Source organism: Octopus sinensis, unplaced genomic scaffold (genome assembly GCF_006345805.1).
Source record: "Octopus sinensis unplaced genomic scaffold, ASM634580v1 Contig19020, whole genome shotgun sequence".
NCBI classification, from domain to species: domain Eukaryota; kingdom Metazoa; phylum Mollusca; class Cephalopoda; order Octopoda; family Octopodidae; genus Octopus; species Octopus sinensis.
The window spans coordinates 52,415-75,706 of record NW_021836167.1 but is presented as its reverse complement, the minus strand read 5'-3'; the positions used below and the strand labels follow the sequence as shown (position 1 = coordinate 75,706).

Below are 23,292 nucleotides of genomic sequence, written 5' to 3'. Positions count from 1 at the left end.
CTTCTTTCTTTATATGCAGATAAAACAAAGATTGCTTATGGTATGGATTTCATTAAAATTCATTATAAGGATATTAGATCGTTGGTTTTTTATCGATGAAGAGGGAGAGATTATACTTGACTTGAAGGTCAGATTTGCTGATCTTAAGGGTATGAGAAATGGGATAACTTTATTTTTTGATCTAGTCTAATTATTTTTTATTCACAGATTTTTAAAACAATTCTCTTATTTTTGATAGACCTTTTCTATTTAGAATATACTAATAAGCCAGTTTTTGTCAAATTCTAATGAAATTTTGCCAATCTATTATGAACAACAATGTGGGAACCCCTCAAGGCGACTCTCTCACCTCTACTGTTTGTGATCTACCTCGAGGCTGCTTTGCGAGAGCTGAAAAGCTGATATGAGGGGCCACTCACCGAATTTTATTTATACTGATGACGTCGACTTTGTGTCGACTAAGAAATTCGCGCCTTGAGATTATTGGAGATCGCACCGGGAAAACTCTGAGAATGGTTCTCAATTATGAACACGGACAAGACCGACGTTGTCGTTCAGATACCCAGGAAACATGGAGACTGTAGATAGTCACTAATTTTTTGTTAGATTTTCCATTAATTGTATGTTCAACAATCAGTTTTTTGGTGGAAAAAGATATAGTATTCCCTTTTTTGTTCATATATAGCTCTTACTCTAACACATAATTTCCCAAAAAACGTTAATTCTTGCTTATATGCGAGAATTGACACAAATGCTTGGTGCATTAACATTAATGCTTAATGCGTCAACACTGATGCTTGCGCTTTCGACGTTAAAGCTCTGAAAACCTTATAATATTTTATGAGTTAAATTTGCTTTTTTATTTAAATAAAAAAGTAGATTAAAAACAGAATCCATATAGGCAACTTAATTAGTGATAGTCAATTTTTTTTGAATTCGACGTGTTTCCTCATGGAAGTCATTGATTAGTTGTAATAATTGGAAATTAAATTTTTCAAGTATGACTATGTTGCCATTTATGGTAAATTAAGAAAGAATCGTGTTTAGGAAGTACTGTTAACTGTGATTTATTTAATTTATTGTGATTGGAGAAGATATGGATGGTCAAAATCTTTTTGCGGAAATTAATAATATCAACAAGACTGTTTAAAAATATTTTTGAAGACAATGCCATATTTAGAGATAAAATTTAAGCTAGTATTTAGAATAAAATTTCCGTTAATTAACAAAAATGTTGCTTTACTTGATTATACTTTTTTCTTGGACAAAATCATCTTGCCTTCCACCAACGATGGACATGTCTGATACAACTTTTGTACTCAATCATTTAAATTACACTATTCAATGTCCCATAGAAGCAACGCCAGTCGCAGAATATTTGTATATGACCTGTGTGACATAACAGATGGTTTAAAGGAGGGGTTCCAATAAACTTTGAATATAATGGATCATACTACCGAGATGGTAGAAATTTAGTATTCGACAAGAACTATGAAGAATCAGGTATCTTTAGTTGCAGTGTGGAAAACGAATGTGGTCGAGAAATTTCTCTTCCAATAAAAGTAGAAGCCCTTATTAAAGAAACAGGTATTTTTACCAATGAGTGACACTCTTAGTTTTTGATAATGGAGAACTTAAATATGCTATTCTTGACAGTGAGGGAATATATGGGGATTGCTCTTGGTTTAGATTTTGCGAAGCTGATGGCACAAATTTTCTTATTGCGTCAAAGGCAATAAAAGATAGACTGATCGTTGAGAACAACAAATTGCATATTAAACACTTTGTAAAAGAAGATTTGGAATGTGCATATATTTGCCAAGGCAAAAATGAAAACAAAAAATTTTATTTCAAGAATTTTGATAAAGGTATAATTACTTTTAATAAAATAAAGACGCTATTCTTCCTTTGAAACCTATTTTCCCTAGAGGACAACATATAAAAATAAAATATGGAGAATCGGAAAGAATTCAACCATGTGTGTTTTTGGGAGGGTTTGACATGGAATATTAATTTTAGGTGGCAAGACAAAATTTATTATTATGAAGAAGGAACAGTTGTAGGAATGAATAATATGTATGTAAACGCCGAAACAAAACGACCAACACGGACAATATCCTGTATTCCATTCTATAATGAACAATTTCTCAATCTTTTAAAACATGATATTAACATTTCAATTTTTGGTAAAATTTTTTAAAAACTTTTAGAACCACCATCCATCTCAAATACTTTGGTATCGATGAATGTTTCAAAAGGAGATGAAGTGACATTTAAATGCTTATCAGAATCAGGCTACCCACAAACAGTGGTAAAGTGGTATTTTGATTCTGTTGAATACAGTATTTTCTTTTAATAAATATATTTAGTTCCGGATTTGTTTGATGTTAAATCGACGTTGTCTAAAGATAACTCGACCTTGAATATTACTAATGCACTTCGGTCTATGAGCATTCGATGTCTAATTTACAACGATTTTGCAAAAGCTGCGAAAACAGTCTATCTCAAGATTATAGAAAAACCTTCAATAATGATACCACATTCTAACCTTACTATAATGAATCCGTTAAACCTTCATGGAATTACATGTCAAGGATTTGTCGATCCAATTCGAGAAATGACAATAACTTGGTTATATGACGGAAAGTTGATACATCAGGACAAAAATCATTCCGACTACTTAATATTATTAGATAAAAATATGAGCAGCTTCTTTTTTGTTTCAAACTTCGACAATTCATCGATTTTTAACAAACAAAAAAAACCTCTAACTTGCATTGTATCAGACGGATTTTCAGAAGTAAATCGTACAATTCTGGTTGCATTAGAATTTAGTAAGCATGTTTAATAAATTCAAATTTGATAGATTTTGTACAAAAACTTTCCCTCATGAATATTTTATTGATTACTTTTGCAACACTTATTCTTATCTGCTTTTTATTCGGCGGAATTTTCCTTTATTATCGCAAAAATCACTCGGAGAATAAGGGTTTGATTGAGTTAATATATTTTTAGTTTCCACAATTTATTACACGTATGATGAAATGAATTTATATTTTCAGGGTTTCTAGAACTCGGAAACCGAATACAATGAATATCGAAGAGCTAGAATACTTAACACACCGTTTTCCACAGAAAAATAATTTTTCCTTACTAAAGAATGCAGAGACTTTTTACGAAACTTTAGTTTAAAATTAAATAAAATGATACTTTTTTCATTAATAATACAAATTAATAAATATATTTATTTCACATGATCGCAGATAGTCTTTTTAAAGCTTGTTTACTATCCCACTATATGTTATTGTGATCATTGACGTAGATATTTTTGTTGTTGTGCATAAGTGCCAATTCATCATCAATCAAATCATACCTGTAGAGTTTTATCAATTTCGACATGGTTAAAATATCCCCGAGATGCATCTCTGCTGTAATAAGAGTTATATTATTTTTTTATTTATTAAAAATATGTCTGACTTGTTATATTGTATGTTTGCACCTGTATAGATTTCAGTAGACTGAGTTTAAAGATTTTCTAAGAATTTGTTCAATAAAAATTTTTTGAAATTAAAAGTAAAATCACGAATACTTTGAACCAATTCCTGTAAAAATTCAATTAAAACTACTTTTTATAAATTCCTATTTTTAAATTTATTGAATAAAATTAAAATTTGAATTATAATGACATGTATCACATGAATTTGTTGTTTAAAACAAAGAAAATTGCGAAATTAATCAGACCATTATGCGAATATAATATACATAGAAACTATAAATTTGTCAATGTTTTAAAAAACGAAAATAAACTTGAAAATTATAAAAGAATCTATCATTTACCACAATCAAAAAGTTTGCAATTTTGCATATTCTTAAAAAACTATTACATTGGATTTTACACAGTAATGGTTTTAATTTCATACAAATCAAAGAAATCAATGCCAAAAGTTATTTTACTTCTTACTGTATCTGCATTTATTATTTGCATTTTATCTATTTATTTACAAAAATTTATAAGCAAAATACAAATTGACAAAAAATTAAAGACAATTGTAATTTCTAGTTTTGATTTTTTTGGGAGATCCGTTGATTGCCATTTCGGGACAAATTGCTTTGGGCCAATTACAAAACTTTCTGATGCTTTATCAATGTTATGCGTGAAAGGCAATACTACTGATTTAAAACCCAATTGGAATAATAAATATTTTATCATTTCAAAAAAACATGGGATTATTGACGATTCCTCAAAATTTAGATTCGTCTTTGGTCAGTTAAATTGATTTTTATTTGATTATACTTATACTAAATTTGAATTTTAATATTTTTTGCACTACTAGACTATTTAAGGTTTAAAGTGGGTCTTTTCCAAAAGCAAGGGGTATTTAAAAAGTGGGACAAAAAATAATGTTTGTTCAAAACTATCTAGATCAGCGGTTCTCAAATGCGGCCCCCGGGGCCGCATGTGGCCCCCAGGATTTTTTGCGGCCCCTCTAGAGCAACTAACTTTTTTAATTTTTAATAATGTTTAATTTAATTATTCATTCTTAAGGTCAAACATATCCATAATAATGATTTCATTAATCAATTTGAAGCACGTTTTGGGGTACATTTATATAAATTTAATTTTTAGAATTTTAAAGAATTCTTCCTTTAATGAAAATATTCGCAACTCCATTCAGCGTGGAAATTAAGGATGCGCCTGCAAAGTTTCAACTAGAACTCATTAATTTACAAATGATATAGAACTGGCGGCATTGTTCAAAATGCGTCCATTATTAATTTTTACGAATAATTCTCAAGACAAATCCAAAATATAACACACAATGCATATATGAATATATCAATGTTTGGATCTACATATTTATGCGAATCAATATTTAGTAAAATGATTCGAATAAAAAATAAATATCGTAACAAACTCACGGATAATAACTTGAGTCAGCTTTTACGAACTCTTCGACTTCACTTATTCGGATTTCAAAAATTAATAAACAAATAATACTTTCTTTTTAGTTGCAACGCCTTTTGTAGAATTTTTAGCTTGTATTTCTTCATAAAGGAAATGGAAATTAAAAAAGAAAAAAAAGAGTCCAAAACTCATTACTCATCAGCAGTGGCTGCATTTCGGATTGCAAGCGAGTTCGGCTTGGAAAATATAAAAAATATATATAATATTTTTTGTGCGGCCCGCGAAGCTAATCTTAATTATCGATTGGGCCTTGAGCTAAAAAAGTTGAGAACCCCTGATCTAGATCAATTGCAAATGTGACTAAGTAAAAACCTCTAGAAAATGTGACTAAGTAAAAACCATAATTAACATAGTCTTCTTTTCATTTTCAAATTTTAACACACGTAGCTATAAATACCAGGAGTTTTTTAACAATATATTTAAGAAATATATTAAATTTTTGAAATCATTCCTGGCACCCCCAATCGGGAAACACAGTTCTTGAGCTATCTCATTATATAAAGCGGGACTGTCTAAATGTTAAGTATATAACAAAGATAGGTCAGTTCTTTAGAAAACAGACAAAAAAATTCATACAGATAATTTGATTATTTTCAATTGAGATGAGAAAGGCTTTGTCCAAAAAAATTTCTGAAACAATATAAACGCAACCTGAACCCTTAGTATCACACAAATGCCTTTTAGTTACTTAGATGTCATTTTCGAATCGCAAAAACTATTTTTTCAAAAATAAATTTTCTTATAAAATCTGCTTATTTACAGTTTATAATATTTTATCAAAAGTAGAAAAAAGTCTAAAATAAAAAACTCCTGAAAGTAATAGAGGATCAATCTGATTGGTTAGTTTCGTGTTTTTACAGTCTGTACCAAAACATTATAATATTGTATGTGCTAATAATAATAAAATATTGCAATGTGCCAGTAGTAGAGTAAGGTATAATAAACTTTTAGAAAATGTCGAAAAAAACATATGTCAATTTTCGAAAAACAAGTTTTTTGTTATAAATGATTATTCAATTTTTCTAATTTTTTAATCAAGAAATTTTGTTGAAAAAGATTTTCTTTAATTAAAAAATTTCATTTAAAATTAGTCTTTTAAAAATATCTAATGAGTTGATGTTCACAGTTTTTAGATAAATTATTGAGAAGAATATGGTTTATTTAATACAATAGCTCCAAAAGAAAAGTGGCCGAGGAATTAGAGCTTAGGGGGCTGATAACGAGAGCCACGAAGGTCTCAACTTCGGTTTTGCCCCGGGAGACTGTCTTATCTCCCTCAGCGAATTCGAGTTTTTGCCAGGATCGCGTCTATCGTGTCAACACTCCGCTCATGCAGGTCCTCCATGGACTGCTGAGCTCCAGGCGAATGCCAGTTTGATGGCAATCGTCTGGTTTTTTTCGAGTTTGGCGATTAGAAGGTCCCTTTCATCAGTTTGGTACCAGCCCTCCGAGCCATAGATTTAGTGGCTGAACACAAGTCTGGTAGATGTGTAGAAACGTTTTTGCGCTTAGACAAAAACGCCTCAGTCCTTTAGGATTTTCGCTCTTGTTTCCGCTTTGCATGCACATGGGGTTGTATGACCGGTGGGGGGTCTATAGTTACTCCAGGTAACGTAGGTTCTTCGATATAATCAGGTTCCCATAATCCTCGAAAGTCGGTTTTTTGTCACGACCATTGAAATCCAACAAATGGTACTTTTGTCCCGAGCGAGATTCAAGCCTTTACCATTGCACCAGATTTCAAGTTCCTCCAAGTACGGTTCTAGTCTGCTCCAGGACAACCTTCTTCTGTGTCGGGGTCCCCACATCGAGACATCCGTAACCAAGATATCGTCCGCGTAGATAATTAGTCTGCTTGTAGGAAAATGTGGTTTCGGGACGTCGGCCAGAAATATATTGAAGAGCAAGGGGCTGAGAACCGATCCCTGAGGAACACCTCTCCTCAGATTCACGGCCTTCGATAACAAATTGATGTTCACAGTTTTTAGATAAATTATTAAAAATTGTAATTTATAAGTAATGTTAATTTTTAGATAGTGTTAATAAATACATAATATTTTCTATTTAGTTGTTTCCACGTGTGTTTTTGTTATGTTGAGAAAAAATAAGAAAAAAAATGAATACAACGCTCAAATAACCAAGGAAATATCTAAATTAAAGTCCCAGTATTCACAGGTAATTTCTTATTCATGAATAGAGACATAGATTACCACTGGAAATATACAACATTTTTCAAACATTCCTATATCTTCTAAAACCCTCAAAGGTCTTGAATCAGCAGGTTATACGACAGTGACGGAGATACAAAGGGAGGCTATAATTCCAGCTTTAAGAGGAAATGACATTTTGGCTGCTGCTAAAACTGGATCAGGAAAGACATTGGCTTTCCTCATACCTATTCTTGAGCACTTGTTTGTGAGAAAAGTGAGTCCTTATGATGGGACCATTGCATTGGTGATCACTCCTACTCGGGAATTGGCCCTCCAAATATACCGAGTTCTAGAGAAGATAAATTCGGAGCATATATTCTCTATCGGTCTTTTAATTGGCGGAAAAATTGTTTTTTGATTAATTTAATGCACAGAAAGATGAGTGCGCTCTTGGGCGGATCAACATTGTCATTGCCACTCCAGGAAGACTGTTACAACACATGGAAGAAACAGCTCATTTTGTCAGCGATTTTGTCAAATTATTGGGTATATGGAGAAAAGTTTATTAAAGTCTTGGATGAGGCTGACCGTATTCTCGATCTCGGCTTCAGTGCCTCTCTCAATGCCATTATAAATAATCTACCTATCAAAAGACAAACACTTTTATTTTCCGCCACACAAACAAAGTCATTTTTATTTATTACCTTAACAGATCGGTCAAAGATTTGGCGAGGTTGAGTCTAAAGGATCCATTATATATTTCTGTTCATGAATTTTCTCGTTATTCTACTCCAACGAACTAAACAAGTGAAATAACATTTTTGGAATTACAAAATAGAATTATTTGGTCTGCCCAATCGGGGACAAAATAACACTTCTTTGGTCTTTTCTTCGAAAGCATCCAAAATCTAAAATACTTGTATTCTTTGCCACCTGCAAACAAGTATTGTTATTTGAAGGGTTCAATTTAGTAGGTTAAGTTTTTCCACGATCTCTTTCGTTCTCTTCGACTGGGGTCTCCACTTTTATGTATTCATGGAATGATGAAACAGCCGCAGCGGATTAAAGTATTTAACGAATTTGACACCAAAAACTGCACTTTATTCGCCACTGATTTAGCTGCACGTGGACTAGGTGAATGATTATATTTTGAAATTGTAGATTTTCCGGGTGTGGATTGGGTGTTTCAACTTGACTGTCCAGATTCCGTGGAATCTTATATTCATCGAGTCGGGAGAACTGCCAGGTATGGAAAGATTGGACACTCTCTTTTGATTCTCACCCCATCAGAGGAGAAAAGTGGATTTGTAGCCAGACTATGTGACGAGCGAGTTCCATTGGAGGAGACAAAGTAGTAGCAATTCGAGCAATTTGGTAGAGTCAATGAAAATTTATTGGATCGTCAGTTCCCTGGAAAAGTCCAGTCATTTTGTGCTCAGAGCTCTGTTCTTAAGGAAATGGCTAAAAAAGCAGTTGTTGCCTATATTAAGTCCGTCTTCTATGCAACGGATAAAGTACTTTTTGACGTTTCAAAAATAGAACTAGGCGATTTTTCTTTGTAATTTTATTATTTATATTTATCTTAAAGGTCAATGGGTCTTAACATTACTCCCAGACTTCGATTTCTTTCTAAAACTAACTTACAGAACAAACATGACGCTTCAATAGATAATTCTGAAAATTTATTTACGATAAAAGAAACTATTGATCATTCTAATCCAGTTGAAGAGAATAAAGTGGTTGAATCTAAATCACAGGTATGTTTGGCTGAGTCAGTCGCATAGAAGAGGAAAACTGGTAACAGGCCTATCGACACGTATAATCTAAATGAGGCCAAACGGCGAATGGAAGATGCCGACGTCGAGGATTTAGTTCGCGTTGTCAACAAGAATAAATCGAAGAAGATGTCTAAGAAGCGTACGCTCAATTATCTGGCACAGCAGCCACTCACTGAGATTGAATCGATTGCTTCAAAACTTTTATAGCATTTGTTAAAGATATTTTTATTACTTTTTTGGTTGTTTTTGTAATCTATTTTGATTTTTCATTTTGTATCAAAAGGATTCTCGGAACTGTATTGTCACCATGTTTTGAAAGGTTACATAAGATCCATAGCGATATTTGTATCACGTTGAGTGTTTTGATTGGTATAGTCTGAGGATTTTAAGCCTAAATATTATTGAAACAATTAATCTAAAAAATCCATTCGACTTGCTGCTCCTAAGTGAAAATATTGAGAATTGAATTTTTTGTTTCGCAAATTCCTATTTATTTACAAAAAAAGTATAATTAAGAGATTTCTTGAATGAAATTAGACGCAATACTCTGGATGAGAAATGACAAAATCTTATTACTTTGAGAGAAAGCAACCATATCGAATAATTGATCAAAACCACCCTTTCGGTCTTCTTTATAAATGATTTTAAATTAATTGACCTGCCTCTAAACAAATTTTTCTGAGTTGGATTTCGCCAAAACAAAATTTTTAATGTTTTATACAACACCACTGCTTATGTAGGCTCGAGTACTTTATTCAATAGATAAGTGTCATATAGCTCTTAATAAACATGATAACAATTCCATCTTATACTTGAATTATTTTGACCTTTGAGTCACAGAGGTCCGAAAACTTTCTAGCCAAAAAGTCCTATTTCATTATTTTTTGTAGATATAATTAACTCACTAAAATCGCACGTATGGGATCAAGATTTGATGAGGAATGGAGACGTTCCAGAAAATTTGACTCACTCCTCGGAGATAGTGAAGACATAACATGGAGGAAAGTACTGTCAACGGTCGCGTTGAACAGGCTGAAAACGCATTGGGTAACTAACAGGCCGTAAACGATTGCGCTTCCTTTGCGCCAAACCGGTCCTGCTATATAACTTCTCCTGTTGGGGAATCACAGCTTCAGAAACTAAAAGATTCAACTTTTTTCACAGAATGCAACTGCGAATACTATGCGGACTAAAATGGCCGACACGGATCAATAATGAGGCATTGCAATGAAAGTACTCAGCGCAACTTGTAACCTGGGAATGTGATAGAAGCCTGATATAGACTGTTTTTACATGTCCTACGGTTGAACCCGACGTCACTTGCAAATTTGGTTATGGAGGAATGCTTTGCTGCAAGTGGAAAGAAATATCAGGGGCACCCACTTATTACATTATCAAAGGTGCTTGATGCGGATCTCGAATCAATCAACCGCAGGCTTAAGAGTGGAGATGATCTGAATGCAATGAGGAGTTTAGCATGCAACAAGGGAAAATGGACAAAAATTGTCAAGAAAGTCGTTTAAAATGCCGCACGTATGAAAATATAACTACAGTAAAATTTTTTAATTATTTTCTTATGAACACGTGAAGTATTTTTTGTAGCGGATTTGAGAATTTCTTTAAGAAATTTGTATTTTATTTAAAAATGACGAATTCAAAAGTTGGCGGATTCGAGAGAGTTTACAGTACCTATTTGGCATTTTTTCTTTTTTCTCCAGTATCTGCTGCGGAACCCGGAGAAACAGCCAAAGAGGAAAAGTTTGTTTTGGAATGGGTGTCAACACACTTTGAATAACAAACTAGCGATTTCCCGCTGGAATAAGGAAGGGTGGTCATCCCATCGAATCTTTTCTTATCTCCACGATCTATGCCCACTGACTCTAGCACCGAGGGGAAGCCTGCTGACTCGAGAGCTCGTAGATAACATCGTTAAGAGCGGAGTGTCGAGGAGCTCGCCCAGCACTTCATTTGCAAGAGAGTGGGTTGACACCTTTGAAGTTAACCATTTTTCCACATCTACAACGACGTTGTTTGCAGAGGTCAAGCAATCAACACTTTGTTATGTCTTATGATCGCTGTTAAACATTTTTGAACATTTTAAATTGACCTATATTTTTTTGTTCTCATAGAGTGGTTGCACAATGCTACCTTGGTTGAAGAAAACAGGTTCCTATTTTGTAGTAGATCTCTTCCAAAGCCAATCTCTTGAGGTTTCTACGTCCACGTTCTAATCTATCAGGAATTTGGATAGTAGAGAATGCAATGGCTTACATTTAATTCATTTCATTATTCAGGATGTCTGAGCAGTTTTTATCAACTTGATTTTTTAATTTTATTGATTAATAAAAAGGAAACAAGAAAAAAGAGAAGTTAACTAAATTAGATGATCCCGAACGATATCCGCTGAAAAAGCCAGCTCGTTTCACGATCAACTTAATATAGCTCGATCGTTGATAAGTGCAATTTATTTGTCTTAATTGATCTCAAAATATTCGATTTTTTTCAAGGGTCTTAAAAACTGAAATAACACAAATTCATTTTATTTTTAAAGGCAATTGACGTTTATTTTCTTTCAAGATTTTTCCGAAATAAATATAGTCTTTCTTTGCTTGCGGGTTAAAGTGTATTTTGTTCGACAGGAGAGATGCTAAAGGGATTGAGAAAGAGTTAGAGTGTACTATCGCAAGGGATATCCCCTCAAAAAAACATATCAATTTGCAGGCGTCGCTTGTGAATGTAGACATTCGAGACCCGATCTCCTGAAAGAAGCTGATTGCCTTTCCTCCCAAGGAACCGGAAGTCTCAACTCCGAAAGGAAGTAATTTGTACTTTTCCGCAAGTGAAGAGTATTTCCCCATCTATTTGCACCCAGGAGTTGTGGAGCCCTTGTTTTATAACCCCGGTATCAAATCAGGGTATGAGATCAGCGGATAGCAGAAACGACAGCGTTTTCAAGGGTTGCTCCTAAAGGACCTTGGGGGAGTGAACAGCAAGTTTTCTGCGGATGAGAAGAAGACTAGAGCAGCGAAAAAGTGCTTGTCAACACAGCAAAGATTACAGAAAGGAGAGATCAAGTCGTTCATTGAGTGAGCGTAGGAGTTTAAGGAGTGATGATGATCTGAGCGAAAACGGGCAAGGTTGATATGACCAGAGCGCTCCAAAGCAATTCGGAGGGGTAAACTTCTGGTGGAAGTATGTTGAGAACGAAGTTAGGAGTCAGCCTTAGAATTGACGAGGTAAAGATAAAGTCGTTGATTTGTTTCATTGGCTATGAAAATTGGTTTAAGCCGTTGATTTTAGCAAGGATCTGGGAGTATTGTTTAGCCGGCGTGCTCTTCGATGCACGGCCATTGTCATTTAGCATGTTTAGAACAATGCAAGGGTGATAGGATTTACGTGAGGCAAATAGAAATTATGCTTATTCATATTTAGATGTTTATCTATCAGGAGAAGATTGGTTTTTCATTGCAGGTATTGGTTGTTGATTTCAGACACTTGTTTTGAACTAATTAAAGTCTCCCAGTGGAGCTTGCAGATGACAGGGGGCACAGCTTGGACATAAATAAAGACAAATATTAACAATAAGCACTTAATAAATCACCATATACAAAAACGTCATAATTTATTGATTGGAAACTAATCACGAATTGATGTTGTGCTTCAATTAATTATTTCTCGGAATAAATATTTTAGTTGCAAGAGTCAAGAGGAAAAGAATTCAATTTACAAAAGCTCTGGCTCGAAAGGTCGTCAAATAATCGTTTAAAAAACAGAAAACTAGTATAAGTAAAGTTTTCCAATAAAAATGATTATAATAGTTGCCTTGTAATTCATTAATTTAAAAATTAGCTAAGTCATATTGTTGTATTTTAATGTCTTAGTAAAGATTCAAAAAAACGTGGTTAAAATTAATTAGTTTATTGTAAATATTTAATTTTAAAATAATATAAAAATAAGAATTAAGCTTAGAAAAATTATAAATTATGGAAAAATATAATCATATGTTTTTAATTAAATAAAATATAGGTTTGAAACCACTGTTCATTTTTCTGGTGTGTTACATTTAATTATTTTATTCGATAATTTAAACTAGATATATTGTTAAAATTATAGAGTTTTATTAATTATATATTATTTATTTTGTTTCAATCATTTATCAAAATAATAAATAATGTTTTTATTATAGTTTATCGATAAGAATTCCCCTACACAAGCATTTTTATACCTGCAATGAAAAATGATGCTTTTGAGAAAAGAAAGACGAGCAAAGTATTTGAAGATTCGTCTTCAGTCCGATCTACTCGTTCTAAGAAACATGTTTATTCCGAAAGACTAGTTCCTACTGCCGAACCCTCCGAGTCTATAGATTGGTATTCAAACGACGATTTTCCCGATACACCCGAAACAGTTGATGAAAACTGCGAATATGCAAATAATCAAGTTTTCCAGGAACTTTTGGCTAATGAATCAATAAACCGTTCTCAATTAACAACACCTCCGAGGAGAGCCGGAATGCTCGAGGAAACGACAAACTACTTCAGGTTCAAACGTGATCGGAAAAACACTCAGCATTCATCAATTGACAAATCTGATTATATTTCTTGGAATTTTTGGGGCTGACTGAAAAAAGTCGACGTCTGCTTGAAAGTGCGATTGAAAAGCCACGAAAAATTCCAAAATCGCCTTACAAGACTTTGGACGCCCCGATCTTAAAGATGACTTTTATCTCAGCCTTGTGGATTGGTCTCCTTTTGATAATTTGGCTGTTGGACTTGGAAGTGCAGTTTACATTTGGAATTCAAAGAGCTCTGCAGTTATGAAACTTTGTGAGTTGGACTCACCAGAGACAGTGGCTGCAGTTTCTTGTTCTCCTGTAGAGAATGTGGTTGCTGTGTCCACAAATCAGGGGAGAATATCAATATATTCTATGGAAGAGGCACGTGAATTAAAGTCATTCAGGCCTCATTCTTCAAGAGTGGGGTCACTTTCTTGGAATAAGACAGTTTTGGCTTCCGGTTCTCGAGATAAGACTATTTCTCTGCTGGATATGCGATGTTGTGGTCTAATGACTTTAGGAAGTTCTAATTTGGACAATGCCTCTCGATGGAATCACAGTACACTCAAGGGGCATTCTCAGGAAGTCTGTGGTCTGCGCTATTCCCCCGATGGGCGCTATTTGGCTTCCGGAGGAAATGACAATTTATTATTATTGTGGGATATTTATGGAAATTCCAATACTCCCAGCTACACATTTACTGACCATAAAGCTGCTGTTAAAGCTTTGGCTTGGTCCCCCCATAAACGGGGACTTCTTGCCTCTGGAGGAGGTACTGCCGATCAGGAGATTCGGTTGTGGAATTCTCTGACTGGACAAGCTCTTTCTAATCACAAGACTGAATCTCAAATTTGTAATATGGTATGGTCAAAGAACACAAATGAGCTCGTCACTACTCATGGATTTTCTTTTAATGAGTTGATAGTATGGAAGTATCCAATAATGTCTCCGGTTGTCAAGTTATCTGGCCACACTTCTCGGGTTTTATATATGGCACTTTCTCCGGATGGAAGGAGTGTTGTCACGGGCTCGGGCGACGAAACTCTTCGTTTCTGGCACTTATTTGATTCAAATCCAAGTCCTCCTCGACCTTACTCTGTTCTTACCCTGGAAAATTACGTTCGCTAATCACTGGATATGTCTCAAGATTGTCTATAAATTATATATTATTTACATAATTTATTTTTCATCCTCGATTTTCCTGCTTACAATTTATTTGATTGTATTTTTATATACTGCGTAATATTAATCACGGCCAACAAGTTTTTGGAAAAATACAAAATTAATGTTCGATTTTTATCAAATGCACTTCACATTAAGTTGTGAATAATAGATTGTCAAATAGATTATTTATCGCTCTTTTGATTAATACTTGACTTGCCCATTCATGTTTAACTATTGATTATTATCAAGTTCATTCGGTTAATGACATTAATTACAAGGTTTTAATGATAACATGAGTACCAATTTTATTACATTATCTCATGATAGACTTTGTGGTTTTATTTTAAATAGAGTTGGTATCTAACATTATTTGTTCAAACAAAAAATCCATCCATTAAAGACAATCATTAAAAAATTCTAAACTTATGAAATCTTTTTTGGAACATAATTCCTGTGTGAAGCGAGCTGGCTTTTTCAGCGGATATCGTTTGCGATATTACGTGGAAATTGCCTGTCCATCCGCTCGGCGACTGATCTAATTTAGTTAACTTCTCTATTTTCAATTGATGGTTATTCTATGAAAAAAAAATTCCTGTGTTTATTAAAAATATTTTGAACGCCAGTTCTTTAAAAATTCAAAAAAATAAGAAACAATATATGTAAGCGCATACATAACTTGTGCCACCCCATTTTGGGAATAAGGAAAGGAAAGTTTATTCAATTGAAAGGAACGGGAAATTCCGCCTTTTTATTGTATGTTAGCTTTACTGTTTTATCTGAAAAATCACTGGAATATAAATATTTGGTGGACCGGTCTGGCAACATGGGCATGTCTACTGATGTTTTCACAATTAGTATAAAAGCGTATTTATTGAAATGAAAGATGCATTACATCATCTATTCAATCCCAGACAATTGGGTGTGTGGTGTGTCCCTCCATCCCACTCTAACGGGCAGTGAGCCTAAGGTGTGTTTCCTCCCAAATCTACTCTTATTGAAAGGGCGTGAATGGATGAGGTCATTTCTTCCTTCAGAATATGACTGACTAGTCTATGACGCTGATACATAATTGGTTTAGTTTACTTCTAATTTGGGCATGTTAGAGAACATATTTGACACAATGATCATTTTGAAATGACTCTCAAGTTGTCTTCCACTGTGTTTGTGGCTCTCGTTCACTATCGATAGATATATTGGCTTTGAGGTAAGATAATATGAGTACTTTTAGATGTCTGGTTAATTTATCATTCATAGCCTTTGTAATCATTACAATAATTAAAGACAAAGCCACTAACTAAAAGATCAAATAATTTTTATTTCAAAAAATAATATTTATTAAATTTATTATTTACGTGAGATTATCTAAAGCAGCGGTTCTCAACCGTGGTCTTCAAAAATTTTTAGTAAACATCAGAAATTTCGAAAAAAATAATATTTCCCATTTTGTGTAAAACTGCATTGGAATCAATGTTCACATTCCCCACTACTTATCACTGTGAAATAGCGATGTCGTTTTTGACTTTGCTAATAGCAAAAAAATGTTTATTTTATTTAATGTGGTTTCCATAAAATTTTATATTGCAAGTGGTCCCTAGTCTAAAAAAAGTTGAGAACCGCTGATCTAAAGAATATAGCATTCTGTGGTATGTTATTTATTAGATTTATTTATTTTATACCGAAAACACTGTTAAAGTCAGAAAACAAAGTTCTTAATCAATCTGGGCATCTTCTTTCTGTGTTCAGCCAGGGATCCGGCGGATCTTCTGATTGGACGAGAATTCAAGGGTCTGTGCTTATTCCAGCATTTTTTAACTTAGAACTCGAAACCGGTCGCCCTTATCAGCGTTTTGAAAGCAGTTGGCTTTATAAGCCGTTCAGTAAAACTGGAGATGGTCTTTGCAGCCTCCCGATGTAGGTTCGAGATCTTTTGACAATTTGTTAGGGCCAGATATAATCCCCAGGTACCGCAAGCATACCAATGGAGGGTTCGACATATTGTTTGTATATTATGCTACACAGGGTTGTTTTATTACCGTGCACGAACCAAGAAAGGCCTTTTAAAAGTTTATCTTCTCGATAGTTTAGTTTTAAGATTGTTGATATGCTTAGAGAATGAGAATTAGGTGTCAAAAGTCACATCTATTATTTCCTGCGTTTTAGTCTGCGGAATTGTTGTTCCGTTCAAAACAAAATTGATTTCAGAATTGGATATTTTTTGTTAGTCATGAATAGAGCGGTCATGCATTTTTCGGGGCTTAGGTTTAGCTGGTTTGTACATAACCAAGGAGATATTTTGTTAATATTTCCTTAAAGCAGCGTTTCTCAACCTTTTTTTAACGTGGACCCCAAGGTGCTTTTAAAAAATATTAGGGACCCCCTAATATCGATTTTATCTTAATCAAGAATTAAATCAAATCTTAAATCTTGCATTTTAGAGATCAAAATATCAATGTTCGGCTTTGTCTTAGATAGGGGATTCTTGAATTTCGAGATCGTCATCTACATTCATGGGAAAAAGCAAGAGATTTACAATCCAATCAGGAACAGAATTTTGTGCAGGAAAATAATTTTCAAATTTCTCAATAAGATTTTCAAGATGTTCATCAACAATTTCCAACAACGAATTATAGGAATCTGTATTTCGATAAAAAGTTTCAACAAGAGGAAACATTGATATATTTAAATTCAAAAGTTTATTTCTCCACAAATATAATTTATTTTTGAATCTAGTGATTTTTTCATTCAATTCAATTGAAGACATGTATATTTGCCTAAAGTTCATAAATATAGTTAACTTTGCAAAGATAAATCAAAATCATCCAAAATGGAAAAAAATGTCAGCAAGATAAAATTATTTTTTTGAATTCAATAGATTCCATCAATTCAAATAAATCAAAATGACATCCACAAAGCCTTTGACTCTGTCTCGAGGAAGCTTCTTTTAAGGAAGATATTCCAATCCGAATTTCTTTGAAGCTAAAAATATGGATCACCAACTTCCTAAGTGGACGAAGGGGAAGGGTGTGCCTCGGTGGTCTGAAGTTCAAATCTCGTCTTCTACCCAACGGAGTACCTCAGGGATCCCTCTTATCCCCGGGCCTTTTCAACCTATTCCTGGAAGATCTCCCTTCCTCGACAACAATGAGATTGTTCTTTCATACGCGGACAACATCGTATTAGCTTCACGGGACCGGGACATCCAGAAGGCCTCTGAAAGGCTCCAAGCTAACTTATGGCTGACGGACAACCGACTCTTGGTAAACGCGGCAAAGTCCGCCACGTCCCTTTTCACTTCCGACAAAAGATTGGGAAAGACTTCAGTCGACTTAAAGCTGAATAATATGTCCGTGCCCTTCTACAGGAGTCAGACGGTCCTAGGGGTAACCCTTGATATGCACCTCTGTTTCTCCCCACAAGCAGACAACCTACTTCGCAAATGCGAAAAAAATTGAACATCCTCCGAATTCTATCCGGTATATGAAAAAACTGGTCGCACCCGGTACTGGTGAATATCTACCGCCAGTACTTCAAACCATCTATCGCCTACGCCTCCGGATCATGGAGTCCGCGGTTATCGTGGTCCAACAGAAGGCGAATCATGGAGGCCCAACAAAGGGCCGATCGTTGGTCGCATGATAGCGAACGCCCCGGTCCAGCTTCTCTGGAAAACCTTATCAAGCTGAATCTCGGTCCGTCAGCAAATGCCCCGTCAAAAACGGCCTGCCGCCTGGTGCGATCTTGTGTGGGGCGAGCGAAGATGAGGTCCCTGGTCGAGTGCATCGGGATCACGTGACTTTTGTTTGACTTTTATCGTGGTCTTGGCGGTTAAATAAATAAATAATAATAACGTTGAAATAGCATCAGACAACTCAACAACTCATGTCAAAACCTTTCCCCGGGAAAGCCATCTGACTTCTGAATGAATAACAAAATTGAATGTTCTGATCCAAGTTCTTTGACAGCTTCCGAAAAATTCTATGATTGACTGCTCTTGAGCGAATAATACTAATTATTTTTATTATTTGATCGAGAAAAATCTTCATCTCTGATGGTAAAGTTTTAATGAAAGCAAATATTTGTGTATTGCACAATAGAAAGATTGGATATTTGGATTTTTTATTTACATGTGCAATAAATCCTGACCGATATTTAAGCATTGAACGAGCTCTGTCAGTGCAAATTGATTCTACTTTATTCCAGTCAATATAATTAAGTTCCATAAATTTGTCAACAACAGCAAAAATATCCTGACATCGTGTTCTTCGATCAAGTTCGATACAAACAAGAAAATCCTCAACAATCTTGTTTTCCACGAGAAAACGTCAAAAGAAACCAACTGACAAAGTTATATCAGTCGATTGATCGAACTGGAAGCTTATCGAGAAAGAACTGTAGTTAATACAATGAACAATCTGAGACAAGATATTACCAGACATATCTTAAATTCTTAGAGAAATTGTATCATTAGACAAAGGGACCTCTTTGAATCTGGATACAGAAATGGAGTCAAGCAAAATTTCGGCCATTGAAATAATAGAAGGATTTACTAAAAGTTCACCAGACAAAATTAGGTGCCTTCTTTTTTGTAATTATATAAGGTACCTCTAAGTTTAAAAAAGAAAAAACGTTGTATGATGCGCGAACTGTAGAGATTCCGAGGGAAAGGATTGCAGCATCTGTGGTGTAATGGTATCATGTTCGCTTCCCATGCGAGCGAACCGGGTTCGATTCCCGGCAGATGCATAATTTTGATTTTATTTTAAATTATTGAATTAAACACATTTGAGTGCATATAAGCATAGGAAGCTTATCTAAACTAACTTGAGTAATTTTGGAGTTATTTTAGCACCAGTCTGTTTAATGACATCGCATAAAAATAAAAAGAGATTTTAGAATAATAAATAAGTGATCATAAGGATTACTTGATTTTTAAAAATTTATTGTTTTTTCATTTAAATATTGGGTCTCTTTCTATGCTCGGCGTCAATTAGTCCCTTATATTATATACCGAGATTGGAGGCGGACATTGGCTCTGACCATATCTCCCAAACAATGCAAATACGGATAACTGTGAATGTTACCGACGACTTATTCATTGGTTAAAACCTTGTAAATATGGACTGGAGCTTATTTAAATCGTTTATACGGAAGTCTCTTCGAACTGTCGTGCTTCAGCCTTTGAAAAACAGAGATGCTTTTGAAAACCTTGACGATCACCTAAGATCGTCAATCATAAAATTCCTGGACACTTACGCTGGAAAAATTATTTGGAGACCTAAATTCGAAACTTGTTAATTAGCTCAAATCGAAAGGTACTTTGTAAAACCGCAAAAGATGTCATGTCAGTCTATTAAATATCGCCTGTAAATTGAGATTGAAAAAATCAAATCTATTATTACAAAAATGGTCAAGGCTGAGGTCAAAAGTAAATGGATGTCAGAATGCCAAAAACTTGACAAACGAAATCCTAATTTCTGGAAAATATAACAACGTCTTAGCAAAAATGATGCCAAGGGAGTTGAAATCTCGCTAAAAGGACCAGGTGGTAAATACATCCGCTTTGATCTCGTTTCGGATGCACTCAGAGACAAACCTAGTAGGATATAAGAGATCGATGTCGCTGTTTCACGACAGACGTCAACTCTTTGCAGCTGTTAGAAGGACCATTATGTGGAACGATAACACAAGAGGAAGTTGAAAAGGCAATAGCCGGGTTGAAAAACAAATCACCTGGTTTCTACTAAATTCCTCAGATATTGTTGAAGAAGGCGCCTGACCTTCTGATGCAAGCACTGACTATGATGTTTGACGCCAGCTGGACATTTGGACATATTCCATCGACATGGATCGTTCGAATGATACCGAAATCTGGTAAATCGAAACAGCTAGCAATGAACTATCGGCCGATCAGTCTGATTTGTGCTTTTTCCAAAACTATGGAAAAGATTGTCCTTAACAGACTTTCTTGTTATGTAGAATCACAAATCGTCTGTACAATAGGGATTCTGTGAAGGAAGATCCACAGGGGACTGTTTCATGAAATTAGAGCACCAGCTATCACGTGCTTACAGGAACGAAGCATGTGTAACTGCAGTGTGTCTGGACCTCACAAAAGCTTATGATAGCGTATGGAACTTAGGCCTACTTGCGAGAGTCCATGACACTGGAACCGGAATAAAGACCTATCGATGGCTAGAAAACTTCTTGTGTGGAAGGAAATCTTTTGTTCGCTGTAGGAACCGCCTATCGGGATGTGTGGAACTTAGAAGGGGCGTCCCGCAGGGATCTGTTTTGAGTCCACTTCTTTTCAACCTCGTCTTTTTGGACATTCCCCTACCGTCTGTACGTACTGGCAAGTTTGTCATCTACGCTGATAATATCCTGGTTATAGATACCTCGAAAAGGATATCACAGTCTTGGAGACGACTGAAGTCGTACATTGCCGAGTTAAAGAAGTGGACTGCTGAGAAGGACTTGACCATAGCACCTGAGAAGAGCACCATTTTATGGATGCGATGAGGAACGCGTTGTGCAGCTACATGTTTTTATGCTATGTATGAGTCGTTATGATATGGACCTCTCTAAGAGTTTAATTTACACTACCTTGGAGTAATAGTCAGCTGTCGTGGTTCGTACGCCGACCACGTAGCTAACCAAAGGAAGAGGAGCGTTAGAATCCTCAAACCAGGTTCCATCTATATCCCGAAACGTACATCTACGTCTACAAAACGTGTGTACAGCCAGTCCTCACATATGGCTACGAGAGCTAGTACGGTACGGAGGAGAATGACTACCTTGTCAAACAGTTGGAAAAAAAGACGTTTCGCATTGAACCTGGTTTATGGAGTACAAATTGACGACATTCCATTTTAAACTCAAGCATTATTTTTTTCATTCACACAAATTCACTAACCCATTTTCTATTTTAATTATCCAAAATTTCTAATGATTGTAAATATCAGTTTATGCCCTAGTCTCCTCGGTAAGTGTTCTCATTTAGTCCTAAATAAAAAAACAAATATATTGAAATGGCAATTCCATTAAATTATACCATTTTCTGCATTTCTCAAAGTTGAAAACTCTTTTTCCGATAATAAAATTAAGTTTGTCATTAAATACATCCTTCAATAGTTTCGGAAGTATAAAGCATCGGAAATGTCAAAAATATATAAAAACAAAACATTCCTACAAACTGTCCTGATGAACACAGATCAGTTATTCCCATTTTCGAAAATGGAGAGCTCGACATAAAGTTTGTATATAATGTTACACCAGGGTTGATTTATTACCGTGCACGAACCAAGAAAGGCTATTTAAAAGTTTAATCTTCTTGATAGTTTAGTTTTAAGATTGTTGATATGCTTAGAAAATGAGAATTAGTCAATTTTTTTATTAATAAAGGTTTTTTTAACATTGATCATAATTAACTTATCGAAACAAATTGAGAGCCCTGACAATACATAAAGATTTATCCAGAAGGGTTTGAATTCTGCAATACACACACTTGATTAATTGATTCATTTAGTATTGATTTAGTTTGGATTCAAATTTTATTTCCAGATAGGGATATGTTCACTGTAAAAATCTCTAACGTTTGAATGAATTCATCTCGTGATTATTAATAAGAATAATTTCAATTTTAAAATTAATTAATTTCATAAAATATTGTGTCACGATTTTTATTATTTTATTTCTGGTGATGAACAAAGGAATTACTAGAGGATTCAATAACTCACGTGGACGATATAACAATTCTCGAGGTACTTATAGAGGAGCATCTTACTCCTACAATCAGCCATCTGAACTAAAATGTTTGGGAGCGAAGGAAAAGAGCTTTGACGATTTATTGCTTCTTAATTGCTCAGGATTTGACCAAGTTCCATTCTTTAATGCACCCATTTTTAACGAAAATGAGCAGCAAATTGGATCGGTTGTTTATTGACTTAATTGTGTAGTTGGATGATGTCCTTGGTCCCATAAATAGTTTTATGTGCTCAGTCAAAACATCTCATGGAATAAAACCTGAGTCGTTTCAAGATCAAACCAAATTTTACGTTGATTCTGCTAAACTTCTTCCAATGTCTCGCTTTACTCAGCCTGAAAGTAATTCACGGGGAAGGGGATCGTCACGCGGCAGAGGTACTTCCCGAGGAGGACCTCGCGGTGCAAGTCGAGGAAGAGGTCGTGGTTCTGGAGGACGTGGAAGGGGAGGGTTCGGTGGAAATCGAAGTTTTGGAAGAGGACGTCGATTTTAGTAAAATTAGTCATTTCATTGTTGAAGAACTTTTTTATTCAATTTATTTTATTATAAATTTATTTTACAAAAGACTACCTCATTCCTCCAGTGACTAATTTTGTTTATTGTATAATCTAACAAACTCTCCTCAACTCAACTATTTATCCAGTTCGAAAATCAGAAATCCTGAGTACTTGAAACAAACAAGAGCCATCAAAGTGACCTGATTAACAAGACTCCATAATTTTTTCGAGAGTGTTTTGATTTAGTTCAACTAAAACTATTGATTACTGGTATTCTTTTTAACCTTCTTCTAGACATGGCTTGTAGAATACGTTTCCGTATATTGGTCGTTTCGACGAATAGATAATGTTAAAAGTTTGTTCAAGATTACTCAGGATTTTACTCAACAAATCCATAACAAAGAAAAAATTGTGAAGACA

General features: G+C 34.7%; 1 protein-coding gene and 1 non-coding gene across 2 annotated transcripts; both read left to right on the top strand.

Annotated features, from left to right (window-relative positions):
* Positions 1-12,929: 12,929 nt before the first annotated feature.
* Positions 12,930-14,645, top strand: LOC115231978 (fizzy-related protein homolog). Its single transcript, XM_036500191.1, has 2 exons — positions 12,930-12,946; positions 13,081-14,645. The coding sequence occupies exon 2, from the start codon at positions 13,711-13,713 to the stop codon at positions 14,575-14,577; it is 867 nt and encodes a 288-aa protein (XP_036356084.1). The 5' UTR covers positions 12,930-12,946; positions 13,081-13,710; the 3' UTR covers positions 14,578-14,645.
* Positions 14,646-19,285: 4,640 nt separating this feature from the next.
* Positions 19,286-19,356, top strand: Trnag-ccc. Its single transcript has one exon. It is a non-coding gene; the product is annotated as a tRNA-Gly (tRNA).
* The last annotated feature ends 3,936 nt before the right edge of the window (positions 19,357-23,292 follow it).

Bases quoted from the DNA above. Each gene is read 5' to 3' on its own strand.
- LOC115231978 (XM_036500191.1), top strand. From the start codon at position 13,711: ATGAAACTTTGTGAGTTGGACTCACCAGAGACAGTGGCTGCAGTTTCT.